Source organism: Quercus lobata, chromosome 6, assembly GCF_001633185.2.
Source record: "Quercus lobata isolate SW786 chromosome 6, ValleyOak3.0 Primary Assembly, whole genome shotgun sequence".
Classification (NCBI taxonomy): Eukaryota; Viridiplantae; Streptophyta; class Magnoliopsida; order Fagales; family Fagaceae; genus Quercus; species Quercus lobata.
This window is the reverse complement of record NC_044909.1, coordinates 42,159,448-42,183,622: the sequence shown is the minus strand read 5'-3', so window position 1 is coordinate 42,183,622 and position 24,175 is coordinate 42,159,448. Positions and strand designations below refer to the sequence as shown.

General features: G+C 31.2%; 1 protein-coding gene across 1 annotated transcript; it reads right to left on the bottom strand.

Moving 5' to 3' along the window:
• Positions 1–17,682: 17,682 nt before the first annotated feature.
• On the bottom strand, positions 17,683–18,189 carry LOC115950314 (precursor of CEP10-like). Its single transcript, XM_031067531.1, has one exon. It carries the CDS (start codon positions 18,187–18,189, stop codon positions 17,683–17,685), a length of 507 nt encoding a protein of 168 aa, XP_030923391.1.
• Between the last annotated feature and the right edge of the window lie 5,986 nt (positions 18,190–24,175).

The following is a 24,175-nucleotide window of genomic DNA, read 5'->3' as shown; positions in this document are numbered from 1 at the left end:
TGTATGACAATGCTCAACTAAGCTATAGAATAATTAACCCATGAGTACATGTACAAACTAGTACGTACTCATAAAAAATCAGAAATGACTCATGCGCTTAGTTATGCAACACATACTTTCTATGTTTTTCCACAATATTAAGCATGTTCTAAGTCAAGAGACAGATATTATAATTCATATAATCCTCAAGAAAAATAAAACAAGAAACAAAATAAAATATTTTTGTCTTTTTGAAAATTTTCAATGTTTTTGGATTTTTTTAATAAAAAAAACAAATTGAAAACAAAACAACCAAAAACTGAAAGAAAACATGCATACAAATAATTGAAAGAATTAAATTAAGGACAAGTAAACAACACTCATCTTAGAAAATCTTTTCTCACCCATACAACACGCATCTTTAGCTTTGTAGGTGAAAAACCATAAAAAACTGAGTGTATTTGAGAGATTACAGAATTCTTCTAAGAAATACCAAAATCCTGCAGTTTCTTTTCACAACCCAACAAACTTAAATTTTTCAAAAGCATATGAAACAATTTATCTGGATTTATGGTTGTAGAAATATTATCATATATCCTAAATTGAAATACAAAATGCTTAAATTTCAATTTATGACAGTTTGGACGAATGTGACCGGTAACACCACAAAAGTGACAGACAGTAACAAATTTAGGAACATTAGTATTCCTAATAGCAGATTTAGTTACAGATTTTGGTTTTTGCCTCAACAAAGAATAATTTGGACTAAAATGACCAACAACACCACAAAGATGACAAGTAGGCACAAAAACAGATTTCTTCTATAGTTTAATAGTAGGTTTAGACTTAGATTTAGAAATTTTAGCATCTACATTAGAACTTTTACCTTTGTCTAACCTAGCAAAATAAGCTTTTTCTTTATGATTCCTCTTAAATGGAGGAATATAAACTTTTTCATCTTTAGGCTTAATGGAAACAGAAACAGATCTATCATCAACAGCAGGTTTGGTACAAGAAAATTTTTTCAAATCAACTTTAGACTCAACTAACTCTTGTTCCAAACTTTTCATCTTTTTATCTTGAGAGGAAAATTGATTTCTCAAAAAATTCATTCTTTTTATTGGATTCATCCAATCTCACAATCAATTTCTCTTTTTCAAGATTAGCCAATTTTAATTCTTCCTTGAATTTCTTAGTAATTTTCATAGATTTATATAATTCCTTACAAAGAGTTTCACAGGCATCAATAAAATCAACAGAAGCATTAGTGTCCTTTTTATTCAAATTATCACAGTCAAAAGTAGTAAGACATTTAAAATTATCTATGACAACAGGGATCAAGGATCTCACTCAGGATGTTAATCCAATCAAAGCGAACTTACTCTAATACCACTTGTTTGTTTATTTAGACTCCTGAACACTCATATTGTTTAACTTAATTAATTAACCAAGCTGTTACTTAGGTTTATTATTTAAATCTAGGTTAAATACAAACAATCATATCACATATAGGTTGCATTTGGAACAGATTATAAAGCCAGCTTATTTTACTATTTAGTTTATTTTTGTTACTATTAATTGGTCCTATTGTACTTTTTGGTATTATTTATGAGTCTCACTGTATTATTTCAGCTAGTTTTTATCTTTATTTACAATATTTTTAGCAAAAAGTTTTCTATTTCTGCTAAATAAGTTGTTCTGAAATGGACCTATAACGGAAAATTAAATAAGACAAGTAATATGATGACCCAGGAAAATCAATGAAACCATCTAGTTTCAAGGTAAAAAACTTGGGGAAGATTTAACCTAAACAATCCACAAGGCAACAAATTCACTAAGTAGAATGGAAGTGTTTACAGTAGATATTTTTCCTAACTCTAATGCTACCTTTTGTAGTACTTACTCATATGATCACACACAATTTCGAATCCACAGACTCTTCTATTTGAATTTGTTGCACACAAACACTCCCGTTTGTGACTTTGAGAGCTCCACTTAAAGATTTAGATCATCAACACAAATTCTCTAGTTTGTGACTTCAAGACGACCCTTGAAGGTTTAAATCTCTAGCACCTTTGATGACTAGTGACGACAGTAACTTCTATAACACTGGATCTTAAGTTTCTTCAAAGAATATTGCCGGTAGAAGATTTTAAAGAGCTTTGGGCACATAAACCATAGATCTACAAATGGAGGCACAAGAAGCACTCTTCTCTCTCTAAAAACCACTTTAAAACATGTTTTAGGGTTTCCTTTAAATACTAGGAGAATTAGGTTTGAAACCTTAATCACTTAATGGGCTTAATGAGCTGATGGGCTTAAATAAAATTTTGCAGATCCGTGTTTCGATTAGTTGAGCATTTTTCTCGATCGGTCGAACCTGACATGTTTCAAATTCCTAAACTTGCAGCTTTCTTTTTCTTGTATTCAGACTTATAGTACCTTGAGTATTATCTGATATACCTTATAGACTTTATAATCTATACCTAGACAAGTTTGTGCTTACGATTTGTCAATTGTTCTAAACTTTTAAAACCTAACATCTTCTCTACTCCCTCTCAATCCAAACGGACCATAAAGATTTAAGTCAAAGTATCATTTCCTAAACTTGTAGGAAGGTTTTTGTAATTTACCCATTTATTTATATTGGTGTTGACGTAACACAAATCATATTTATTACTAATTTACTATATCAGTTATCATTTTTTTATAGTTAAATTAAAGTAACTTTAGTTTTCTCCGTTCATTCAATATTTATAAGGATTGGATATTTTAACCATTTTGATTTTGTTTTTATTGTCTAGACAACGTAACTTTACAACTTTTTGCAGCTCCAACCTTTCAAAAGCTTCCAGGCTAACATGGTCACTATCCCACCAAAAGGAAAAATGATTCCCTTGCAGTTAATGGAAAAAAGGCCGTACTCCCCTCAGCTTGGGGAAGTGATCATTGGGTATTGTTTTACTTATAATTTAGTGAAAGTATGACGACAAAAATTAGTGGACTCTGTCGGCTTAAGCCCTCCACAGCGCTTTTCCAGTGAGAGGGTCCAGATGGAGCATATTTTTGTTTAGAAATACGATGATGCATTGGGTTTGGTGTAAGGACTGATAATTTAGTTTAGGACTCTCTAAGTTCTTTTCTTAGGGATGGTTGTAAAGTACTCTGAGAATTAGGATTGTGTTTTTTAATCTCATTCTCATGGGATTGGTCTCTTGAGTCTTGACTCATGCACTCCACAATATGATAGTGCTCTCTTCCTGGTGGTGGTTAATCAAGGGCTTGCGATAAGCTGTGTTGACAAGTCTAAGCAATACAAAGGTTCCACCAGAAACAAAGGACAAATCAATAAACCACCTAAGATTTGTGGGGAGAGAGAGTTAGATCTCTTACACATGCACAGTTCATACTCATACACAGATACTCAATTTTACTCCTAGCTCTACTACCACTAGTTCTAGGAAAACGATAGGTTCAAGATGGCGCTTGCAATGCATTGCTAACCATAGTAAAATAGTATAAAGAATGTTGAATTCATTTATTCTTTTTTATGTCCAACGAACAACGTGGTCCTCACATGGTAGGCTTTTGAGAGATGGCCTTGGTTTTCAGTGAGTTTGTCTGTTTGTTCGTTATTTGTTTTCATTTTTTAAGACCTAGCTCGCATGCCCGTGATACAAAATACCAGGGGTGGGTGGGTTGTCAACTTGTTATAATAAACTTCTAATGACCTTTGAGTTCAAAGAGGAGCTAGAGCATAGAATCGTGGCTATTGACTAGAAAGATCTCTAATATTCGGTGTTTAGAGGCTAATGATGAGCGTAATAAATAACAAAAGTGCTCTCTCTCTCTCTCTAGCAAATTAATCTAATCTAATTGGCTCCTCACACTGAGGAATAGTCTGGCGCCGTCATAATGAAAGCAAAGCATTTTCTGTCTACACGTTTGCTAGGCTGTTAGGCACCGGCCTTGTAATAAATTGGAATTACTTACCAATTGTATTTGTACTAAAGAATTTGAAATTGGTAGTAATAATATTTTAAAATTAAATTAGGCTGTAAACCACGATTAGTTAGTTGCTGAAACATTCAATAAAGTGATCTTATATAAGTAAACCGTGAATGAGGTGGTTATCTTAGCTGTTATACTAAGTAGTATGAATTGGTCATTTGACATTGAAATTAAAAAAAATTGAATTGGACACTGACACAATATTAATTTGTAATTAGAAGCTACACTATACTTCGACTCTAGTATATATGATTAATTTCAAGACTTTAAAAATGAAAAATAACACCTAAACATGTTTGTAATATACACAAGTCAGATTGCTTGATAAATAGGAAGCCTATTCCTTGTTAAAGAAGTAATCTATTATCTATCAAGAAAGGTATTTGTAGTGCACCAACAAATAAGTATTGAAATCTTCTATATGATGGTGTTGCAAAGGTTTGGTGGATTCAGCCCAAAGATCCTCTCCCACGTAGGGAGAGAAGACTTTCATAAGAACATGAATGAGTTTCTTTGAAAAAATAAATTGGCAGTTTTTTTGGGGTTGGCAGATATCCACGTGTGAGTTAGTTTATTGTATGAGTGTGAGAGATGTATTGGGATTTTGGGATTGTAAGTTTTTGTGTGTGAAGCTTGTGAGAGACTTTAAGAGTGCTTGTGTTTGTGAGAGTGTGTTAGATTGTTTGCATGGTTTGGTTAAGAGTGGTTTTAATTTATATTTTTGATAGTGGATTTTAGTTGACATTGCTCGTGCATGGATGTAGGTTTGAAGTTAGTTGAACCATGTTAAATATTGTTGTTTTATATGAGCTTTGTTAATGAGTTTGGTTTTTGAGAGTTTTTGTTTTTTGTTTGTGTTTGTTTTTGCGTGTTTTGTAGGTATTGTCGTGATAATTTGTGATTTTGAATTGAGAAGTTTTATTGAAAGTAATTAGAATTCATATGATTGATAATGGGTTTTTTTTTGGTGTTGCTTGTGGTCGTAACCTTGGACTCAGTTGATTCATGTTAAGTATTGTTGTCTTGTGTGGATGCTTAGGATATGTTTGGTAATTTTTTTTTCTTCTTATTTTCTGTTTTCAAAAACAATTTTCTATTTTTGAGACTAAAAAACTTGTTTGGCAACACAAAATGAAAAGAAAACAAAAACTGTTCTCAAAACTCAATTTGTAAAGGAAACTGAAAACATGCAAAACGCTATTTTCAGTTTCTAATTTTTAAAAATTAATGAAAATACGCATTTAATTTAATGAATTTATCTCATTTAATAAGTTAACATTAGAGTTTAAATCCTAGTAATAACATAGTTTAATATTTTCTATTTTTTTCTTCAAAAATCTTTTTTTTTTCTTTAAATTCAACTAACCAAATATGTTTTTGATTTTAAAAATACAAGAAAATATTTTTTTCTTTATATTTCCAAAAACCAGTTTTTAAAAATAGAAAACAAAAACTATTACCAAACATAACTTATACCTTTTATTTGTGTAAATGCACTTCCCCTATTCACAAATCACAACAATAACAATTCATATTATATTTGAGTTATAAGAGAAAAAAAAGGGTTTACAAATCACTTATATTATGAATTTGAATCTATAATCATTTGAAATTCACATATTGTTGATGCCTAAATAATTTGTTAATGAATTTTATGAATATAAATAATTTATGTATGTCAGTCTTCATTCAAGCCATGTGAACTGAAAATTAAAATATATTTAAGTGCTTTCTTCCAGTTTATGTAATTGTCTCATATGGTAACATATGGGAACTTGTTACTAGTAATTTTGGGGACCTCTAAAATACCCAAGCAACGTCAACATTGTATAACAGTTAACAACAAACAGCAAACAACAATGTGTTTTATTTACGTTTCTATCTTTCTCTGGTATGCTGACTGATTTGACAGTTAGAATTATTATTAAAAGGTTAAATTCATATTATCATGGTATCAGAGTCATTGATGCCTTGAACAAAGTAGTTGGCTTTTAAGTCAATATTGTTTCCTACAAGATCATGTAGAGAATAAATTGATTTTGTAATTAAGTCCTTAACTTGATTCTTTAGCCTGATTTTTTTCCCACACGTATTAATTATGAATTATTCATAAAAACATATTTTATGATACTATAATATTGCTTCTTTATTTTGCATGGAAGTCATATATATGCCAGAGGTTTCATGATATCCTTTTGTTCAACTGGCTATGTATATCACTATATATAAAGCTACGAAAATGATGTGGGGGTTTAGCCAAATTTGGCCATATATGTGGAAATGTTCTCTACAAAGATATATCAATCTCAATATCTCATCAATGGCCTTTGGGTCAACGAGACCTCCAAGCCCCATAAGTATTGGTAGGTGAGTGAAGCTGAGGGTTATGAAAGTAAATCTTTCAAATAAAAAAAAAGAGTGATAAATTTACCAAGTAAAAAAGAAGTACATAAACCTTGAGAGAGTTGTGGAATACAGATAACATAGCAACAAAACAAACTATATATATAAGAGAATAAGCCTGAGTACAGCAAGAACTATTTAAATAAAAGGTCCAAATACAAGACGAAGAAAAAAAAAAAAAAACACGTAGTGCAAACATCTACTAGAAATCCAAATACAACACATTGATTATTAATGACCTGCAATACTACGTACAACTGTTACACCATGCTATCCAAATCTTGCAAATCAAATGCTTTAGTTTTGAATGGAATGACCAACTCCCGGACTATGCCCTGGGGTTGTGGGTCGGAAAGCATCAACGTAATCATTTGTGGTTTTCGCACTGCTTGGGCTTGCAGCAATTTTTCTTGGCTTCGTTGCAATGCCTTTAGTATTTGGACTCAAGCATTTTGCACATTCCAACTTCTTCCTTGGGTTCAAGTTCCTCCCTTCAATGCAGAGAAGTTCGTGGCATAAAATGATCAAAAGAAAAAATAAGCAAGTACGAGTTGCATTGGCCATGAATTCAGAACTAGATGTATGAAAGTGAACTCAAGCTTAAAGATGAATGTGCAAGTGTGATAGGTAGGAGAAGGGCTGAGGGTAATGTGTTTAGAAGGGAAGGAATGAATGCTGAAAACCCATCACTTACGTTGGTATTTATGGAGTTAAAAAGCTAGAGCATGCATGTGATATGAGGCCCCAAACTCTCTAAAGAATTAAAAAAAAATTAAAAGTATAAAGAAAATAGTGAACCCAAGCATTAAGGAAGAATCCACATCTACAATTGGCTGCGCCTACATTGAAGGAAATAAATTTGAATTTGGACCACAAACCTTGATCATGGTCTTTTCCTTTGGAATCCGGATCACCTTTGGAAAGTTTTATTTATTTATTTATTATTTTTTAAAATAGAATTTTTTCACTACAAAGTTCAAACCACAAAAGCTTAATTTATCTGGCCATTAACAATAATTTTTCTAACTACCTCTACAAACTCCTAAATATAAGGTATTTATTATTTAGCACGACATTGAATCAGGTTAGTTAGGGCTTGTTTGGATCATTTTTTTTCATCACTCAATTTCCGTCACTCATCACTCATCACTCATCACTCATCACTCATTACTCATCATTCATCACTTAAAACACCCTACCCTGTTTGACACCATCACTCACTTCTCATCACTTAATATTTTTCACACTATTTGTGGGCCTCATACCTTTCACTTGGTCAGAGCAAAATTGTTTTATGGGCTCCACCATTTTCTCTTTTCTCATTTCCCCTATTTCACCCCTGTTACTCTCCCAAAACTTAACCCGAACCCAGCTTCAACCACAATAACAAAAACAGCAATAACAGCAACAACAACAGCAACAACAACAACAACAACAACAACAACAACAACAAAATACGGCCAATTAGACGGCTAATTCCACCTCCACCTCAGCCGGCGACGACGACGAGCCAATATAGAACTAATACAGCGACGGTCTTCGTCCACGGTCCACGGTCTTCATCCATCAACAAATACAGAATCGATGTGAGATCTTCGTCCACGGTCTCAGTTGGCACACCACACGGAAACCCTAACTACTGTGTTCAAGGAATGAGTATTTTGAAACCCATTCATGTGGGTATTTTGAAACCCCAAATCCAAATCCAAACCTATCCTTACCCGATCATGGAGTGTAGCTTCAGACCAAAAAATTCTGTGATGAAGAACCAAAAAAAAAAAGAAAAAAGAAAAGAAAAGAAAGAAACCCAGAAACCCGAAGCTAGTGAAAGAAGAAGGAAAAAAAAAAGGAAAAAAAAGGAAGAATTGAAGACTGAACCCAGTGAAAGAAGAAGAAGAAGAAAAAAAAAAAGAAACCTAGAAACCCGAACCTAGTGAAAGAAGAAGGAAAAAAAAAAAAAGGAAGAACAATGGAGACCAAACCCAAGAGAAGAAAGAAAGAGAAAAAGAAGGAGACAGTGTCAGGAGTTGAGTTGAAAATACAATGTAATGGGTCCTACCATGTGTGTTTAATTACAAAAATTCCATTGAGTTATGAGTTATGAAAACTGAAAACTGCCAAAATGTGTTTTCAGTTTCCATAACTCATAACTCAAAAATCAGAGAATTGAGTGATGGAAACAGAATTATGGAAACAGAGTTATCGTGCAGCCGAACGGATATTGAGCTATAGGTCTCATCATTTTTGAGTTATGAGTTATGGAAACTGAGAATTGAGTTACAGAAACAGGCCATCAAAACAGTCTCTTAATTCTATAAAAAACAAGACCTCAATAGCATTGTTTGGTCTTATTGAAAAAAAAGACTTAAGTTAGTAATAATATAACTAGTTTTACTTATATCCATCCCAATCAACTTCACTACTATATATAACTAGTTTTAATCATCGACTAAAACTAAAGGTGCTAAGAGTGGATTTTAATTAGTTTAATGGGTAAAATTTTTTGTCGTTAAAAAAAATTTTTGAATTTCAAACTCCGCCTATAATATTAAAAACCAATATTTGGTGTTTTAACGTAATAACTAAGATTAATTATTATAGAGTGGATGTCATTTGATAAAACTTCATTATATTTATAAAAAAAACTAAATAAAAAGCTACTAAGAAATTATTGATAAGTATTTTAAAAGGGCTCAAAGTTTGTTTTAATTCTTTGAAAAAAAAAAGTACTAAGAGTGTGTTTGACTCGAACTTATAAGCTTAGTTTTTAGTTTTTTTTTTTTTTTTTAATTTTTATATACAACTTTTTAAAACCTTATTAGTATATTTTAATAAAAATTTTCAATTTTAGTTAAATAAGCTATTTGGACCTTATATATAGCCTATTTACTTTTTATTTTAATATTTTTCCTGTAGCAATCTCTTTTAGTAAAAAAAAAAAAAAAAAGTACTTGAGTCATTCGCACGTGAAAACGAATTTTTTTTTAAAATATTTATTTTAAATTTCATCCCAATTTTAGTGGACAAAATCTGACCAAAGCAAAGTTGTTAGGTAGGATTCATTTTAGGGCAATTATTCTGGTCAGATTTGGCATTATCACACAAGGGCCCAATTCCCTATGAGAGGGCGAGGTGTACCTCGACAAAATGGTTTCTTTTCATTTTGGCATTCCCGCTACCGATATGCAGAAAATATTGGAAATTGCTGGGATTATAGAAAATATTACAACTTTGTGTCACATTTTGGCATATAGTTATTTGTGATTGGTAAAAATGTATCCTCACATGATCTGTATATACTTTTTTATCAGTTATAATTCGTTACGTGATGAGTTATATCACAAAATTGTACACTTTTTAGGTCCTGTTTGGTGAGCAAGTTCTAACACACATTTTCACATTTTAAACAACTTTACATACATTTCAACACACCTATTCACCTACACGTATATAAAAAACACTCAAACAACATTAGTGGTCCTAAGACAACTCGAAAATATAACCTACGGTATTATGGGAAAAAAATGGAAGGTATTGGTTAGAGCAACATAATTAAATAATTTAGGACTCATTTGGTAATGTTTTTCTAGTAACGTTATTTAAGATTTTTTAAAATATGTGTGGGTGAAAAAGTATTAAACGATTTATGTTTTTGAAAATACTAATTTAAACATTTTGTGTTTTTAATATTCCTAAATGTGTCTATTTTCTAAAAGTGGAAGTTGTGCTTTTAATTTTTTACCTATTTGAAAGCAACAAAAAAATTTGTCAAAAGCTGTGTCATCTGCATGAAGTAAAAGTATTTTTAAGAAAATCATATATTTTTAACTGTTTTTTTTTTTATTTAAATTATTATAACTATGTCAGTTCAGATATATTAAGATATATAAATTAGAAGGGAGGGGTGTTGTTATTTAAAACTTTCAAGAAATTTTTTCACAAATTTTCGTATATCTTATCCAAATTTTAAATTAAAAACACAAAGTTATAGTGGCTGAAGTTTTTACGAGAGTAAAAAAGAAAAAGTTTTTACGAGAGTCAACTTAGAATTTGTCATGACTTGTACTAGTACTAGGCTTAAAATTATACATGGTAAATGGGTCGGGTTTGATTATGATAGGTTCAAGTTAGAAATAAGCTAGATTAAACCAAGTTGCATAACTAATGACTCTTACCCTTTTGTTTTTTGATAGCTAAGTTGCAGAACTAATGACCCTTATACCCAGTTTTTTTTTTGTCCGTTGAATCAATCTAGTATGTCCTATATATTTTCGCATAAATAAATAAAAGTTGATTATTTTATTTCTTTTCTTCTTTCTTTTGAATATAAAAAAATGATAACATTCACAAATAATTTTTTTTTTAAAAAATAATACATAAATTACAACTTAAATTTTTGGCATGGAATTTAGCCATCACAAAATATCCTAACAAAAATAAATTACCATCAAGGTTGACAGCCGAATGCAATGACAGATTGATAGTCAATGGGTAGTGGCCCTGGAAAAGAAAAGTTGGAGATCAACAAATTCATGGTTGCTAATCGAAATTGCAAGATTAAAGAGAAGAAGACTAGGCACGATGTTGGTAGAGGTAGATCAACCATCATCAAACTCGGAGAAAGGTAGATTGAAGAATGAAGAGAAGAATATGAGAAATTGAAGAGTGAAAGAGAATAATCTGAAAAAAGTGAGAATAGAAGATAAAAACATTTGAGAGTCTAAAAGAGCGAGTGAAACAAATAAATTAAAGTTTATGTCAAACATAAGAAAAAGGACTTATTTTTCCTCACAAAAAAGGTCGATAGTGGTATGGATTTTAGTTGATCCATTTTTACGAGTTCAAAATACCTTATTCATACCCATTTTATCCTTCGAATTTAGACGGGTCAATAACTACAGATCCAATTTTACCCAGTTTAGATATGCTAGGGTTAGATACTATGTACCCTAGCTGCCGGTTGTACTATATTCTTTGCATATATAAAATAACTATAGGGTTAAATAAAAATACAATAATAACTACATGGCCACCTTTACTTTTGAAGATTTAGGGCACACATAGAAAGACTGTTATGAGGGCTGCACATGGTAGGATTTCCAAAACTTTCTCTCCCGCGATTCCCTTTGTCTTCGATTACCAAAAAAAAAAAAAAGATTCCCTTTGTCTTCTGCAATTTTAAGCTGTACAGAACTAGAAGAAAAGTGGTATTGAGGAAAAAGTTAAAAATCTCTTAGCACACTCTCTCCCAGGAATCTAGCGAAGTACAGCAACTGTATTGATTCCAAAGGATATCCCATGCACCCTTCTCAATTTTGCGGCTGGAAATTTTATATACCCCAGCTGAACAGAGATCTAATTAGTTATGGAGGATGTCAGAAGTCACGCCTATTTTGTTTAATTGCTAAGATATATGGTGCTGCACATGGTTTCTGATTATCTTTCCAATTAAGTTTGATTAGTTACAACTAAATTACAACGTACGTACCCCGAATATCCTTGCTTGGTAGTGTGCTTCATGCATCTGGTAAAGAAGTACCCCCATAAAAAAAGATTGTTTCTATTTTGTTTTTTAATAGGATAAAAGAGTAGAAGAGGTGCTGGCACTGGCAATCTGGCATCCTCACATGCGGCTAGAGATGCTAATGGAGAGGAATTATATATTTTTATATAGGGTATCCAAAATCCTCATGTCGTTTCTTCTTTAATTCATCTGAATATTTACATGTGATTTTAAAAATCATATCCCTGCACAGCTCTTCATGCAAAAGCTCAACAAAGCTTCCTGGTTTTGAAATCTAAGACTTTTTCCAAATTTTAAGTAGGATTTAATATTTTAGTGCAGTGTATGCCCTTCTTGGCCTTGTGTTTGCAAGCGAATTCTTTGAGTTGGGACTGAAATGTGTCGAGCTAGTCCTTTATTAAAATAGTGCCATTCTTGGCTACATTTTCACTGCATGAGATTATGCGATTGTTTGGGTATGTGGGGGTGTTAAATTTTGCTGTTTTTTTTGCCATTTTGAGTTGTTTGGATTTTAGGCTTTTGAGGGTTTCGACTGTGTGTGGGGATTGCTTTGTTACGATTAGTAGGTAAAACGCGATTGTTTGTGATTTGATTGACTCAGAGATCCAACTTTTATTTGCGCTAGCAAGTTAGTAGGGTTATTAGTTATTACCATGAATGGTAAGCAAAGTTTAATTAACCTAAGTTAAGGAAGATTTTCACTGTTTTCTCGAATTAGAAGCTTAAAAACCTTATCACCCTTTAAATTATGCTAGATTTAATTAGTTATTGAAGTGAAAAAAAAAAAAAAAAAAAAGGAAGAAGAAGAAGGGAAATGAAAAGAGAATTTTATTTGTATTGAGTCTATAAAAATTGGGTTTTCGAGGCTAGAATTTTACTGTCGATTGATTTTTTTTTTTTAAATAGAAATAAAAAATATGATATAAACGTCCTACCTCTCTTGCAAAGTCAATGTTGCAACTATTATTATGAAATCTTGTATAATATATGTAAAGGCACTAGTTTAAGGGACAGAGTAATAAAATTCAAGAATACTGATGAAACTCTGAACGTACAATGAGGTGTATACTTATAATAAGTATCATGGTCTGGTTGCCTCTTAATAGTATTTACATCAATCTCCTCACATTTTTTACTAAACTAATCCAAGAAATTCTATTTTCTTTTAGTTTAGCTATCTACTATTTTTCAACAAATACATCAGCCTCAATACTACTTCACTATTTCAATTAAATATTATATTAATTTTAAGAAAAAATCTTTTACATGTACAAACCCAAAAATATTTCACAGGCCACTCCAATTCACCACAATCGGTGGTCACCCAAGAAAGATCCAAATTTTAGACTTGTTCTTCTGGCTTCCCCAATTTTAGATCTCCTGATGAAACAAAACCCCAATTCAAAGTTCCAAATTCAAATCCAGATCAATAAAAACTCTCATGAGTCAACTGTAAACCAAACAAAAACCCAAATCAATGAAAATTCCCATAAGTTGAAAGAAAGAAAGAAAGAAAGAAAAAAGGAGTTAATAATTTTTTTTTTCTAATTCTTTTTGAATTAATGGGCAGAAATAATGGACTTCAGAGGTTAACTCGCTAATGCGTTTACGAAATTGATCTCATCTGAAAAACGGAAATCGGTATCCTTGACTAATGACTATAGAAATGATGGTGCATCATTTTCATTCCTTTATAGGTAGAACTATTTGCTTTGCTTCTTTTTCATTTATTTAAGAAAGAAAGGCATAAAAGAGAATAATTTGTTTGTATGCTTCTTTCTTATGAGGCTATTCTTTAACAAAGAAATCAAAAAGGGAAGTGATAACCGTTGGTTTTCATGTGCCTTCTATTGCCTTTGGGTATATGCTGTTCAATTCTTTGTCCCACTCTCAATATAGTAATGTGAAAAAGTGCTGGATTGGCTTTTCCTACCTGGGCACTTTTGCCTCCACTGCATAAAGTCTATATACTATAACCAAGCTTGGTAGGGTTCCTTGAAATACTATTTCTAGTTATGATTCGGATTGTTCCTTGACGCATATGAAGGGCTTACATTCTTCTGGCGCTAACTTTTTACCAACTCTTTATTCCTTAAATGATGATATAGATGAACTTCTATCAACTTTGATAGAGCTATATTTATTTTTAAGTAAAATGTTGGCTTTTGTAATTAACTACTTAGAGCATTTAGTCGTTGTGACTATTGTATAAGAGGTGATGATTGTCGAAAAAAAAGTATAAATTATATATATGTTTTTTATAAATAAAAATGTTTTAGTTAATTTTTGGTTTGTATATAATATACTTGTCAGTTATTGGTTAAATATAAATTAAGATATAACTCGTTTTACTTTATTAATTCATTTCAACAAAATGTGGAAGATATTTACTTTTATGATTTGGAAATTTATTTGAATCACTTGGATCAATAAATTTCCATTTGATATTAAAATGGATGACAAAAACTAGGCATCACCTACTGTAATTTATCCTTATATCTATATTATATAAATGTATGAATAGGTGTGAAGGTTTTTTTTTTTTTTTTTTAATTATCTAATATTTTTAAAAGATTACTAACACATCCAAGTAATACGTACCCCTATGCCTTTTTTATTAATTTCTTATTTAGCTAAATATTTCCCCTTTTTTTTTGGCTCTTGTATTGCATCTAACTAAATTGATTAGAAATCGAAGGCAATGGATCAAGAATCCCGTGGCAATCATTTTTTGTTTATTTTTAATATATATATATATATATATATTGGTTTAATACATAGATTTTTTTTCCCTTCCACTTTTGCTTTAAGGGGTTTGAAGGAATTTACAAAATTTTAAAAAGAGATTTTTTTATACCCAAAAATCTTTTTCTCCCCATATATAGTTTGGCTCTGATACCCACATGCACCCAAGCCCCTCCTTCCCCACCCCCAGCCCCCACCCCCTTTTTTTGGGTTTAGTACATAGATTTTTTTCCCTTCCTCGCTTTTAGGGGTTTGAAGGAATATTGATGCGGTATACTTATGGTATTATTCAAAGAAATATGACAAATTTTCAAAAGCTTTGTAGCTCAATTGACACTTTATGATATTTTTTAAAAAAATATTAAGGGTTCAAATTCTTTCCCTCAATTATGAAATCTATATATATATATATATATATATATATTAAAAGCCAAACTTAGAGAATATCAAATTAGAATCCAAATTTAATTTCAATTGCAGTCCAATTGTTCGCCATGTGTCCCATCTAATTTTTAATTTGTATGCTGAGCGAATTATTGAGTGTAAAAATAGAAGATTCCAAATCCAATTAGATTCTAAATTGAATTTTAATTGGAGTCCAATTTTGCACCACATGTTCCTCTACTTTTTAAATTTTTGTAGCAAGTTGTGCAAAAATTGAAGAGTCTAAATTCAATTAAATTATAAATCACATATATACAAATAATGAGAAACCATTACATATTTTAGAAATTTATGGTTTAAAAAATATGTAAACTAATACAATGTATAATTTTAATATTTTCTATAAAAAAATGTATAATTTAAATAGTGTAAATATGATTGTTTTTAATTGTACCTGTATATACGCACAATATTACACACTTGTTATATATAGAGCAAGGTGCAACTAGAGTATAAAGTAATTGGAAAGGAATTTTTTTACATGATTTAAATTGACTTTCTTTTTGTTAGAATTATGGTTAGGTACGTAATTAAATTCATCATTTTCAAATAGTATAAGTTTTTGGGAGAATAAGTAATTTATCATACTATCAGAGTAGGATGTTTTGAGTTTGATCATTGTCTTCAGTCTCTCTCATTTAAAATGTTAAAACATCATGTATTGGGCTTCACTTATTAAGGGGGATTTTGTTCTCAAACATGAAGGAGAGTGTTAGAATTGTGATTAAGCGACTAAATTCAGAATTTTATAATAGTTTAAGTTTTTGAGAGAATCGATAATTTATTATTTTTTCGTAAGTTTAAAAAATGGTATAAAATTTTTTCATTGGTTGTGCAACTTCTTGGGAGATAAGATAATGGTTTTAATACTTGCAAAGGGATATTCTTTTCATAGACCATCATAGTCCACAATTAATTACATGAACTCAAACTAAAGCTTAATGTTGTTTGAGGAAAATTATTGAATACTTTGAGAGTACAATAAATGCGTACTCTCCTTTCTCACATGAATTGTGGATCCCACCATAAAATTAATTAGTAGGACCCACAATTATGTGAGATGGAGGAGTATACATTTATGGTACTCCGAGAGTATTCAATAATTATCCATCGTTTGATAGAACAAATATAACATTTAGCAAGAACATTTACAACCATTGCTAAAGAAAAATTCTCCAAAAAAAAAAAAAAAAATTTTAAGAAAAAAAAAATTCTTTACGACGGACAATTAGCAATTCATACATTTAATTATCTTGAATTTACGTTACATATTAGATGCGGGCTTTCACGAAAGAATAACAATCTTTTTCAAAGCATATTTCTTTCTTCTCGCTTGAAAATAAGTAATTTTTTTTTGCTAATATTGAAAACTATTCATTTACTTATGTTTATATAATACAAATTGTAATTTTCCTCATTTCTCATGATTTGTTTTACATAAAACCATATATACCCACGTCACGTACGTGTCAGTTTATATGTTGAGGTGCAGGTGCGAAGATGTGACTGTAAACTTGTAAATGCATGCATATGTGGAAGTGTAAATATATTTACGCAATTGACCAATTTCATACACAAAAGGATACGATGTCATCATATTGCTTTTATAGTTCTTTGTTTTTGCCACGATAATTAATTTTGTGACAATGATATATTTATGTAATGGTTTTCTTCACTTTTCGTCATGTGGTTTTTTCTCTTCATCACCTTGTATATATTTAGTACTCCATTGTCTTCTACTTTTTAGTTTTTATCCTTTTATACTGTCTATAATGTCATCATTGACTGACTGTCATTTTTTATTTATTTTTTTGATTTAGGGTGTGCTTGCGCACATGCACATAAATATGGAAGGATAGATATTGTTATGCAAAGATTTTTGTTGTTACATATTTATAAGAGAAATTTTAGGAACATGATTCTTTTTTAATAATAATAATAAAAAAAAAAACTTTAGGAATATAATTTTTCTTTAAAAATTTTAATATGATTAACTGTGAATGTCTGAATGATAGAGAAAAAATTATAGGTCATATAAAAGTAATTTTCCATCATTCACAATCAACTACTTTAGTAGTCATCCACTTTAGCAAATTTTAAAAAAAGTTATAATCATAGAGAGACTGTTACTGACTTAGTATATATCTTCATATTTGCAGTCATCCACTTTAATAATGGTAACAAATGTTGCCATCGAAGAGGAACTGTCCTTAACTCATTATATATATTCATGTTTGCTTGAACTAAGTTATTGTGAAAGCTGTTATTTATTCATAACTTTTAGTTTCTTTTTTCTTTTTCCCTATCCAACTTGAGAGAGAGAGATTTATTTATTTATTTTATATATGACATATTTGCAAAAGAAGCCACATACAGTTGACAGCGATCACACGTGCATAGATAGTTTACAGTAAATACAAATTCCAGTCTCCATCAATGGCCAAATACAGTAGACAGTTTACTTGCAACTTGAAAGTACGAAACTAAGAAACAGCAATCTTGTGGTTTATACATATTTTTAAAACTAATATCAATGACCAAATATTAAAATCCTATATGTGTGCGTACATATATGTCTATGCATTTGGTTCTGCAGATTTATGCTGAAGAACATGGCCAATACCAGGGCTGTGTCCGGGCGATGTGGGCCTGAAATCATCTTTGAATTCTGTAAGGGAATGTGTAGTATTACCAGGGCTCTTATTACCTTTATTTACTACCTTTGATTCCATATCTGCTTCCTGATTTGGAAAAGAATGGCCAACACCGGGACTATTCCCTGGTGTTGTAGGTCGAAAATCTTTTCTGTAAGCTGCATCTGTGTCATGGAAATTAAAGCTGTATTTTTTGGGTGTCATGGGTGGGAACACTTCTTTCTTTCTTGCCTCAGTATTAGGAATGTGGCTTGGGCTTGTAGGCTGATCATGGTGCTGTGGGGTATTGTCAATGGAGTTGAGAGATTGGCTACCTTCTCTCTTTTCTGTTATGGACTTCAATTGCCTTCCCTCAATAGACAGAATCTCGTGGAAAGCAACCAGTGCAAGAAGAATAAAAATTGTATGCATGGCTTTGAAGTTCTCCATTGGTGAAGAAGGAAAGTAATTGAATGGTTTAAGGTTTTTGTTGTATGATAGAAAGTGATAGCTAGCCCAGAGAAAATAAAGGGTGCTAGAGGGAGAAGGAGGAGGGATAAAGAGGTATAGAGGCAAACCCCACGATGACAATTAAGTTATGGTTTGCGTGGTATTTATAATGTTGGAGTGAGCCTTCTAATTAGAATCTTAACCGCTAGTTTATTCCATAACCTTGGTGGATTGATTTAAAATTTGAACGGTTTGTATGGAGATTATAGACTTTCGAAAGTGACCTTAGCATATTTTAATTCCAAAATCTTGCTCCATAATTGTTTTATATAAAAAATACTATCCTAACATTTGATCAAACTATTCTAGTTCCTGTTTCAAAAAAAATTCTGAAAACCCCATAAATCAACAGTGTCTTAGACTAATAAATCCACACCCAAGTACTCAATTCCGTGGGGTTCCCCCATAATTTATTTGGTTTTTCCTTGTTCTCTTTTGTTCTATACCTCTCCTATTTTTAAAATTATCTTTTCTTGATAATAATAATACTTATATATATATATATATATATATATGTGTCTAAGTGAAACGGTCACACACCCACACTGATGACATGCTGAACAATATATCATTTGAACATACGCATTGAAGTGTGAAGCTTAGTCCTTGACCTTATGATGACTTCTCCTCATACTATATTGTTGCTACTTGCTACATTGATTGTTTAAATGTTAGTGGGTTGGCAATCTATTTGATCAATTCTTCTTTGATAAGTGGGGCTTACCCACCACCGAAATGAATGCACCAAAAAGATAGGGATTCTCTGCATTCTCCACTACAGAGTACTAGTATTTTATGTGTATGGTTGGTTTACAAGCTTAAGATTTTCTTTGGTCAAATAAATTCAAAGCAAAAAAAAAAAAAAAAAAAAAAATCTGTCTTTTGTTACTAATAATAATAAAAAAAGCTGTCGGCACTCTGTACCATGAAATTCTTTGTTAATTGTATGTGCAAATGTTAAAACGTTGTTAATTGTATGTGCAAATGTTAAAACGGGTTGAATGATTAGTGGCGGCTAAATAGTTAAGATTCCTCGCTCGTAGTGTGAATAAACCATGCATAAGGAAAATCTCTCTTAAACTACATCGATCGGACTATAAAAATAGTGGAAACAAAGAGAGGAGAGAAAGAAAAGTAAAGAAATTAGAGATTAAATTTTATAAGAATGTACTGTAAAACTCAAGTTTTACATCATCTAATCCCAACATGTCACATCATCATATTACATATTAAAAAGAATAAACACAATTACGCCTAATCATTTCTAATAAGAATCTGAAAATCAAACACATCTAGAAGTTTATTGAGATATTATTTTGGTAGGATGTATTAAGTTTTAAATAAAAAAATAATTTTACACCTCATCTTTGAGAAATTCGAACTCAAGAAATGAACATGTAATATACATATATCACTATAAATATTTGTGCAGTACAAGTAATAGAAGTGCAGGACAAATAGAGTATATTGTACCTAAGCAGGTTAAGACTTATATCAATAAACTAATATACATACTAACAAAAATCTAGAACTAAACTAATTAATTAACTTGACCAAAGGAACCTAATTTAATTAAGGGTTCGACTGATAGCCTGGTTGTCGGAAACGGATCTACATTGAGACCAAGGGGGCCATGTCCCCTATAGTCCCATCAACATTTAGTTATTTTATATATGTGTTATTTTTCAAAATAATATCTTTTGAAAGTTTGGCTTCCAAAAAATATGAATTGCCATTCCCCCCTAAAAAAAACTTGTCCTTTAAGGAACTTAAACAAAATATTTTTAAAAAACATTGTAGTATCTCGTAAAAAAAAAAAAAGATTACAAATAGATTATACAAGTTTTACAATAACTCCACTCAAATTCATTACTTTTGTGAAAATAATACAAGAAACTTCTTTAGTGGTTCTAACACAATTTTTATTTAAGGCATGTGGCTAAAGAAATTCATTATCAAAACCAAAATAAAATACTTATTTAAATTGAGCAGTAAAATGTTATTTAAGAAGTTAGGTTTTGTCAACCCAGTTCCAATGGTGCAGTTTTTGGACTGAGTTCAATATACTTCGTTTTATAGTTTTATTGGCTTCTCAAATATTGTTTCTTCAATTGTTATTTATTTTTTGTAGTATTTTGTTGATTATTGAGACAATAAAGAGTGCACAATCACATTAGATGTTAGTTGAAAAGAAAGTCAATTTTTTTTAGAGATTGACTAGAATGATATTTTTCTAAAATGAATCTTTATTGGTGTATTGCTTAGCTTTGTCATTTGTACGTAAAATAATTGTTATATAGGCTTAGCATCTAGTGTGTTCCAGAGTTTGTTAGTATTGTGAATGGTAAAAAAAGTTTTTTATTTTTTCGAAATAAACTTTCAAAAGTTAAAGAAGTTAAAAATTTCAATAAAGAAAAAATTATCTTATAACACATGAATAAAACTAAAAATATATTACAGTCACATAAAAAAAAATTACAGATACCAAATAAATTACTAGATTTAAATACAATTTTTAATATAACACTTATAGATCTTTGAATTACTCAATATTGTATGATTTATTCAATTTTCTATCAAAGATAGTATTCAAACAAAATTTATATATGATATTAAAAAATTAAAAAAAATTGAAAAATTCCCTATAATTTTGTAGTTGAGATAAAGCTAATCTTAAAATTTGAACAAATACTTTTACTAATAATCTAGTTAATTCTGTTCTGGAGAGTTTTGATCTCATCGACAAATATAAAGAACAATCTAATATATGACCGGACATTTTACTATTTGGTCGAGAGGAAAGCCGATTCGTTGGGCGGAATAAGTAGAGGAAAGAAAGAGAACACTTACTCTTACTGCTGATTTCATTCAAAAGCGAAAGAAGAAAGTTACTCGACCAAAACATTTACTCACAATTTTAAGTAAATAGCAAACACATACATAACTACATATGAGCATGTGTGTGTGAATCTATTACAAAATCTTCAAGGTAATTTTGGGAAGGAATCTTAAGGCATTTAAACATAATTTTTCCTTTCAGTTAGAATTTATCTGACATTTGAATATTATAGAGAAGAGCAGAAAATTGAATAAAATTTATTTGTTCAAAGTTTTGTTGTCTATATTTTGGCTAGGGCAAAATTTCAGGTTTGTATTGTGGATAATTAACCTTTCGAAGTCATATATGTTTTGTTGATATTCTATTACTCCTTTCTATTTATATCACCCACATATTCTGTTTATCACATGAATTTCCATGTGCTGTTAATGATTAAAGACCTGAATTTTGTTAACTAAAGCTTTGTTAGAGAAAAACATTACATCGCTAGGCGTGAATATGGATTTTTTTTTTTTTTTTTTTTTTTTTTTTTTTTTTTTTTTTTTTTTTTTTGCATTTTAGCTATACTTAAATATTTTCAAATTTTCCTATAATTTTTTTTTTTCAAATTTCAATATGTTGTTTCTTTACTCTTTGGGATATCTTCCACAAATTTAACTGATACTACTGGGAATCTGAAATATACATATTCTATGTAACAGTAAAAGCACTGTCGGCCTAGTGCAAATTTGAATGATTTCATATCGTAACACTAATGGAAAAGATTTATTGGTTACTGATGTATGGTTCATATCATTTTCGAAATTTGACCACTATCCTTAATTATTTGGATTTTGCCTTTTCAGATTTTTGGTTTGACTCTCACCAGAGCTGTGTTTGTCACCAATAACAGTGTGCCACATAAAGATCTATTGAAATGCTTACTTTCATTGTAAATTTAAGATTCTCTTGATAATCAAATTATATTCCAGTATTTGGCGTTATAATAATAATAATAATTGTTAGGTTCTAAAGTCTTAGGATTTTATGTATTTAGAATTCTAATTTGTATTATTGACAAACCATGATCAAAACAATGTGTTTAGAAATGTTTTAGTCTAGCTCAAAGTTGTACATCTATGTAAAGTTGGAATCGAGTTAAAGCAGGAAAGGATGGTGCCTTTCGGCCTGGCTTGATCGATCGAAAGACAGGTTCGATCGATCAAAGCTCGGGCAGAATATTTTTCTACAGATTCGTCCAACTCAGCCCTAAGTGTTTTAAAACGTTTTTAGGGTTTCTTATTTGTCCTAAGTATAAAAGGCAAACCCTAGCCACGTTTTAGTGTTGCTCATATTTGCGGTTTGTGTAAATCTCTTGTGAGATCTAGAAGAACTTTCCTTTACACAAACTTAGAGTTTTCAAGGAGAAGACTTATCTACGCCTTGATGATCAATTCAGTTGCTGCCATTGAAACTTAAAGAAAACACAAGTGGGTGTGCTTGTATCTGGTGGTGAATCCAAGAAAGAAGGAGTCCGTGGATTCGAAACTTGCAAGTGGTCGTGTCAGTAAGTTCTACTGGTTGGTAGCAATAAGAAGTCGAGGGTGGGGGCTTGTAAGTCTTATTGTATGAACTTCGATTCTTTCAAGATAGTGGATTCAAGTTTACCTTGAGGATAGTTAGGTCAAATCCTCCCCAGGTTTTTACCGATTTGGTTTCCTGGGTGATCATATCTTGTGTTATTTATTTTTCGCTACTTTGCATGATTTGATCTTTATTTTTGTGATAACTTAGACTTGTTTAATTGGACTAAGTAACAACTTGGCTAATTACCTAGGTTTAATCAATTGTTTAAGGGGTCTAAAAACCATCAAGTGGTATCAGAGCAGGTAGCTCATTTGTTGTTGATCCTTTGATCACTGAGCTGATCCTTGACCCTTGTTGTCATGGAACACGAACACTCTCTAGTTATTCCTTCTCACTTTGATGGGAATAATTATGCTTACTGGAAAGTAAGGGGTCTAAAAACCATCAAGTGGTATCAGAGCAGGTAGCTCATTTGTTGTTGATCCTTTGATCACTGAGCTGATCCTTGACCCTTGTTGTCATGGAACACGAACACTCTCTAGTTATTCCTTCTCACTTTGATGGGAATAATTATGCTTACTGGAAAGTAAGGATGAAAGCATTCCTGAAATCCATTGATGAGAGGGTGTGGAACTCTGTTGAATACGGATGGGAGAAGCCCACTACTCCTATTAGTGAGTGGGAAACTTCTCAAAAAGAGGCAGTTGCATTTAATCGCAAGACTATGAATGCGATCTTTAACGCTGTTTCTATGGAGGAATTTAAGAGAATCTCTAATGTTGAGGTTGCTCATACTGCTTGGAATATCCTCCAGACTGTGCATGAAGGCACAAAGGCTGTCAAAATAAATAAATTGCAGCAATTGACTTCTAAATTTGAAAGTATTAGGATGTCTGATGATGAATCTTTTGATGAATTCTATGTTAAATTGAATGATATTTTTAATTCTGCTTTTAACTTGGGTGAAATCTATAATCAACCTAAAATTGTTAGGAAAATTCTTAGATCTTTGACTGAAGACTTTAGACCCAAGGTGACTGCCATTACTGAAAGTAAGGATGTGGACTCCATCCCTGTTGATGAACTTGCAGGATCTCTTCAATCCTATGAGTTGGATCTACCCAAAACTACCAAATCCAAATCAATGGCTCTTAAGTCAGTTGATGATGTTGAAGGTGGTGGATTTAATGATAAGCTCTCTGCTACAGAGATTGCCTACCTTGTCAAGAACTTTAGAAACTTTCTCAGGAATAGTAATAGAAAGGCAAGAGGCACAAAAACTGCTGAACCTAGAAATTTTAGGAAGCATGATCTCACTAAGGTTAACAACAATGATAAACCTAGAGAAAGAGTAGGTCAATCTTCCAATAATTCCTTGGGCTCCCAGTGTTTTGAATGTCAAGGGTATGGACACATGAAATCTGAATGTCCAACCTATTTGAAGTCTAAGGGTAAGGTTATGGCTGTAACCTTTAGTGATGGTGAAGTTTCTGATAATGAGTCTGATTGTGATGAGGATGG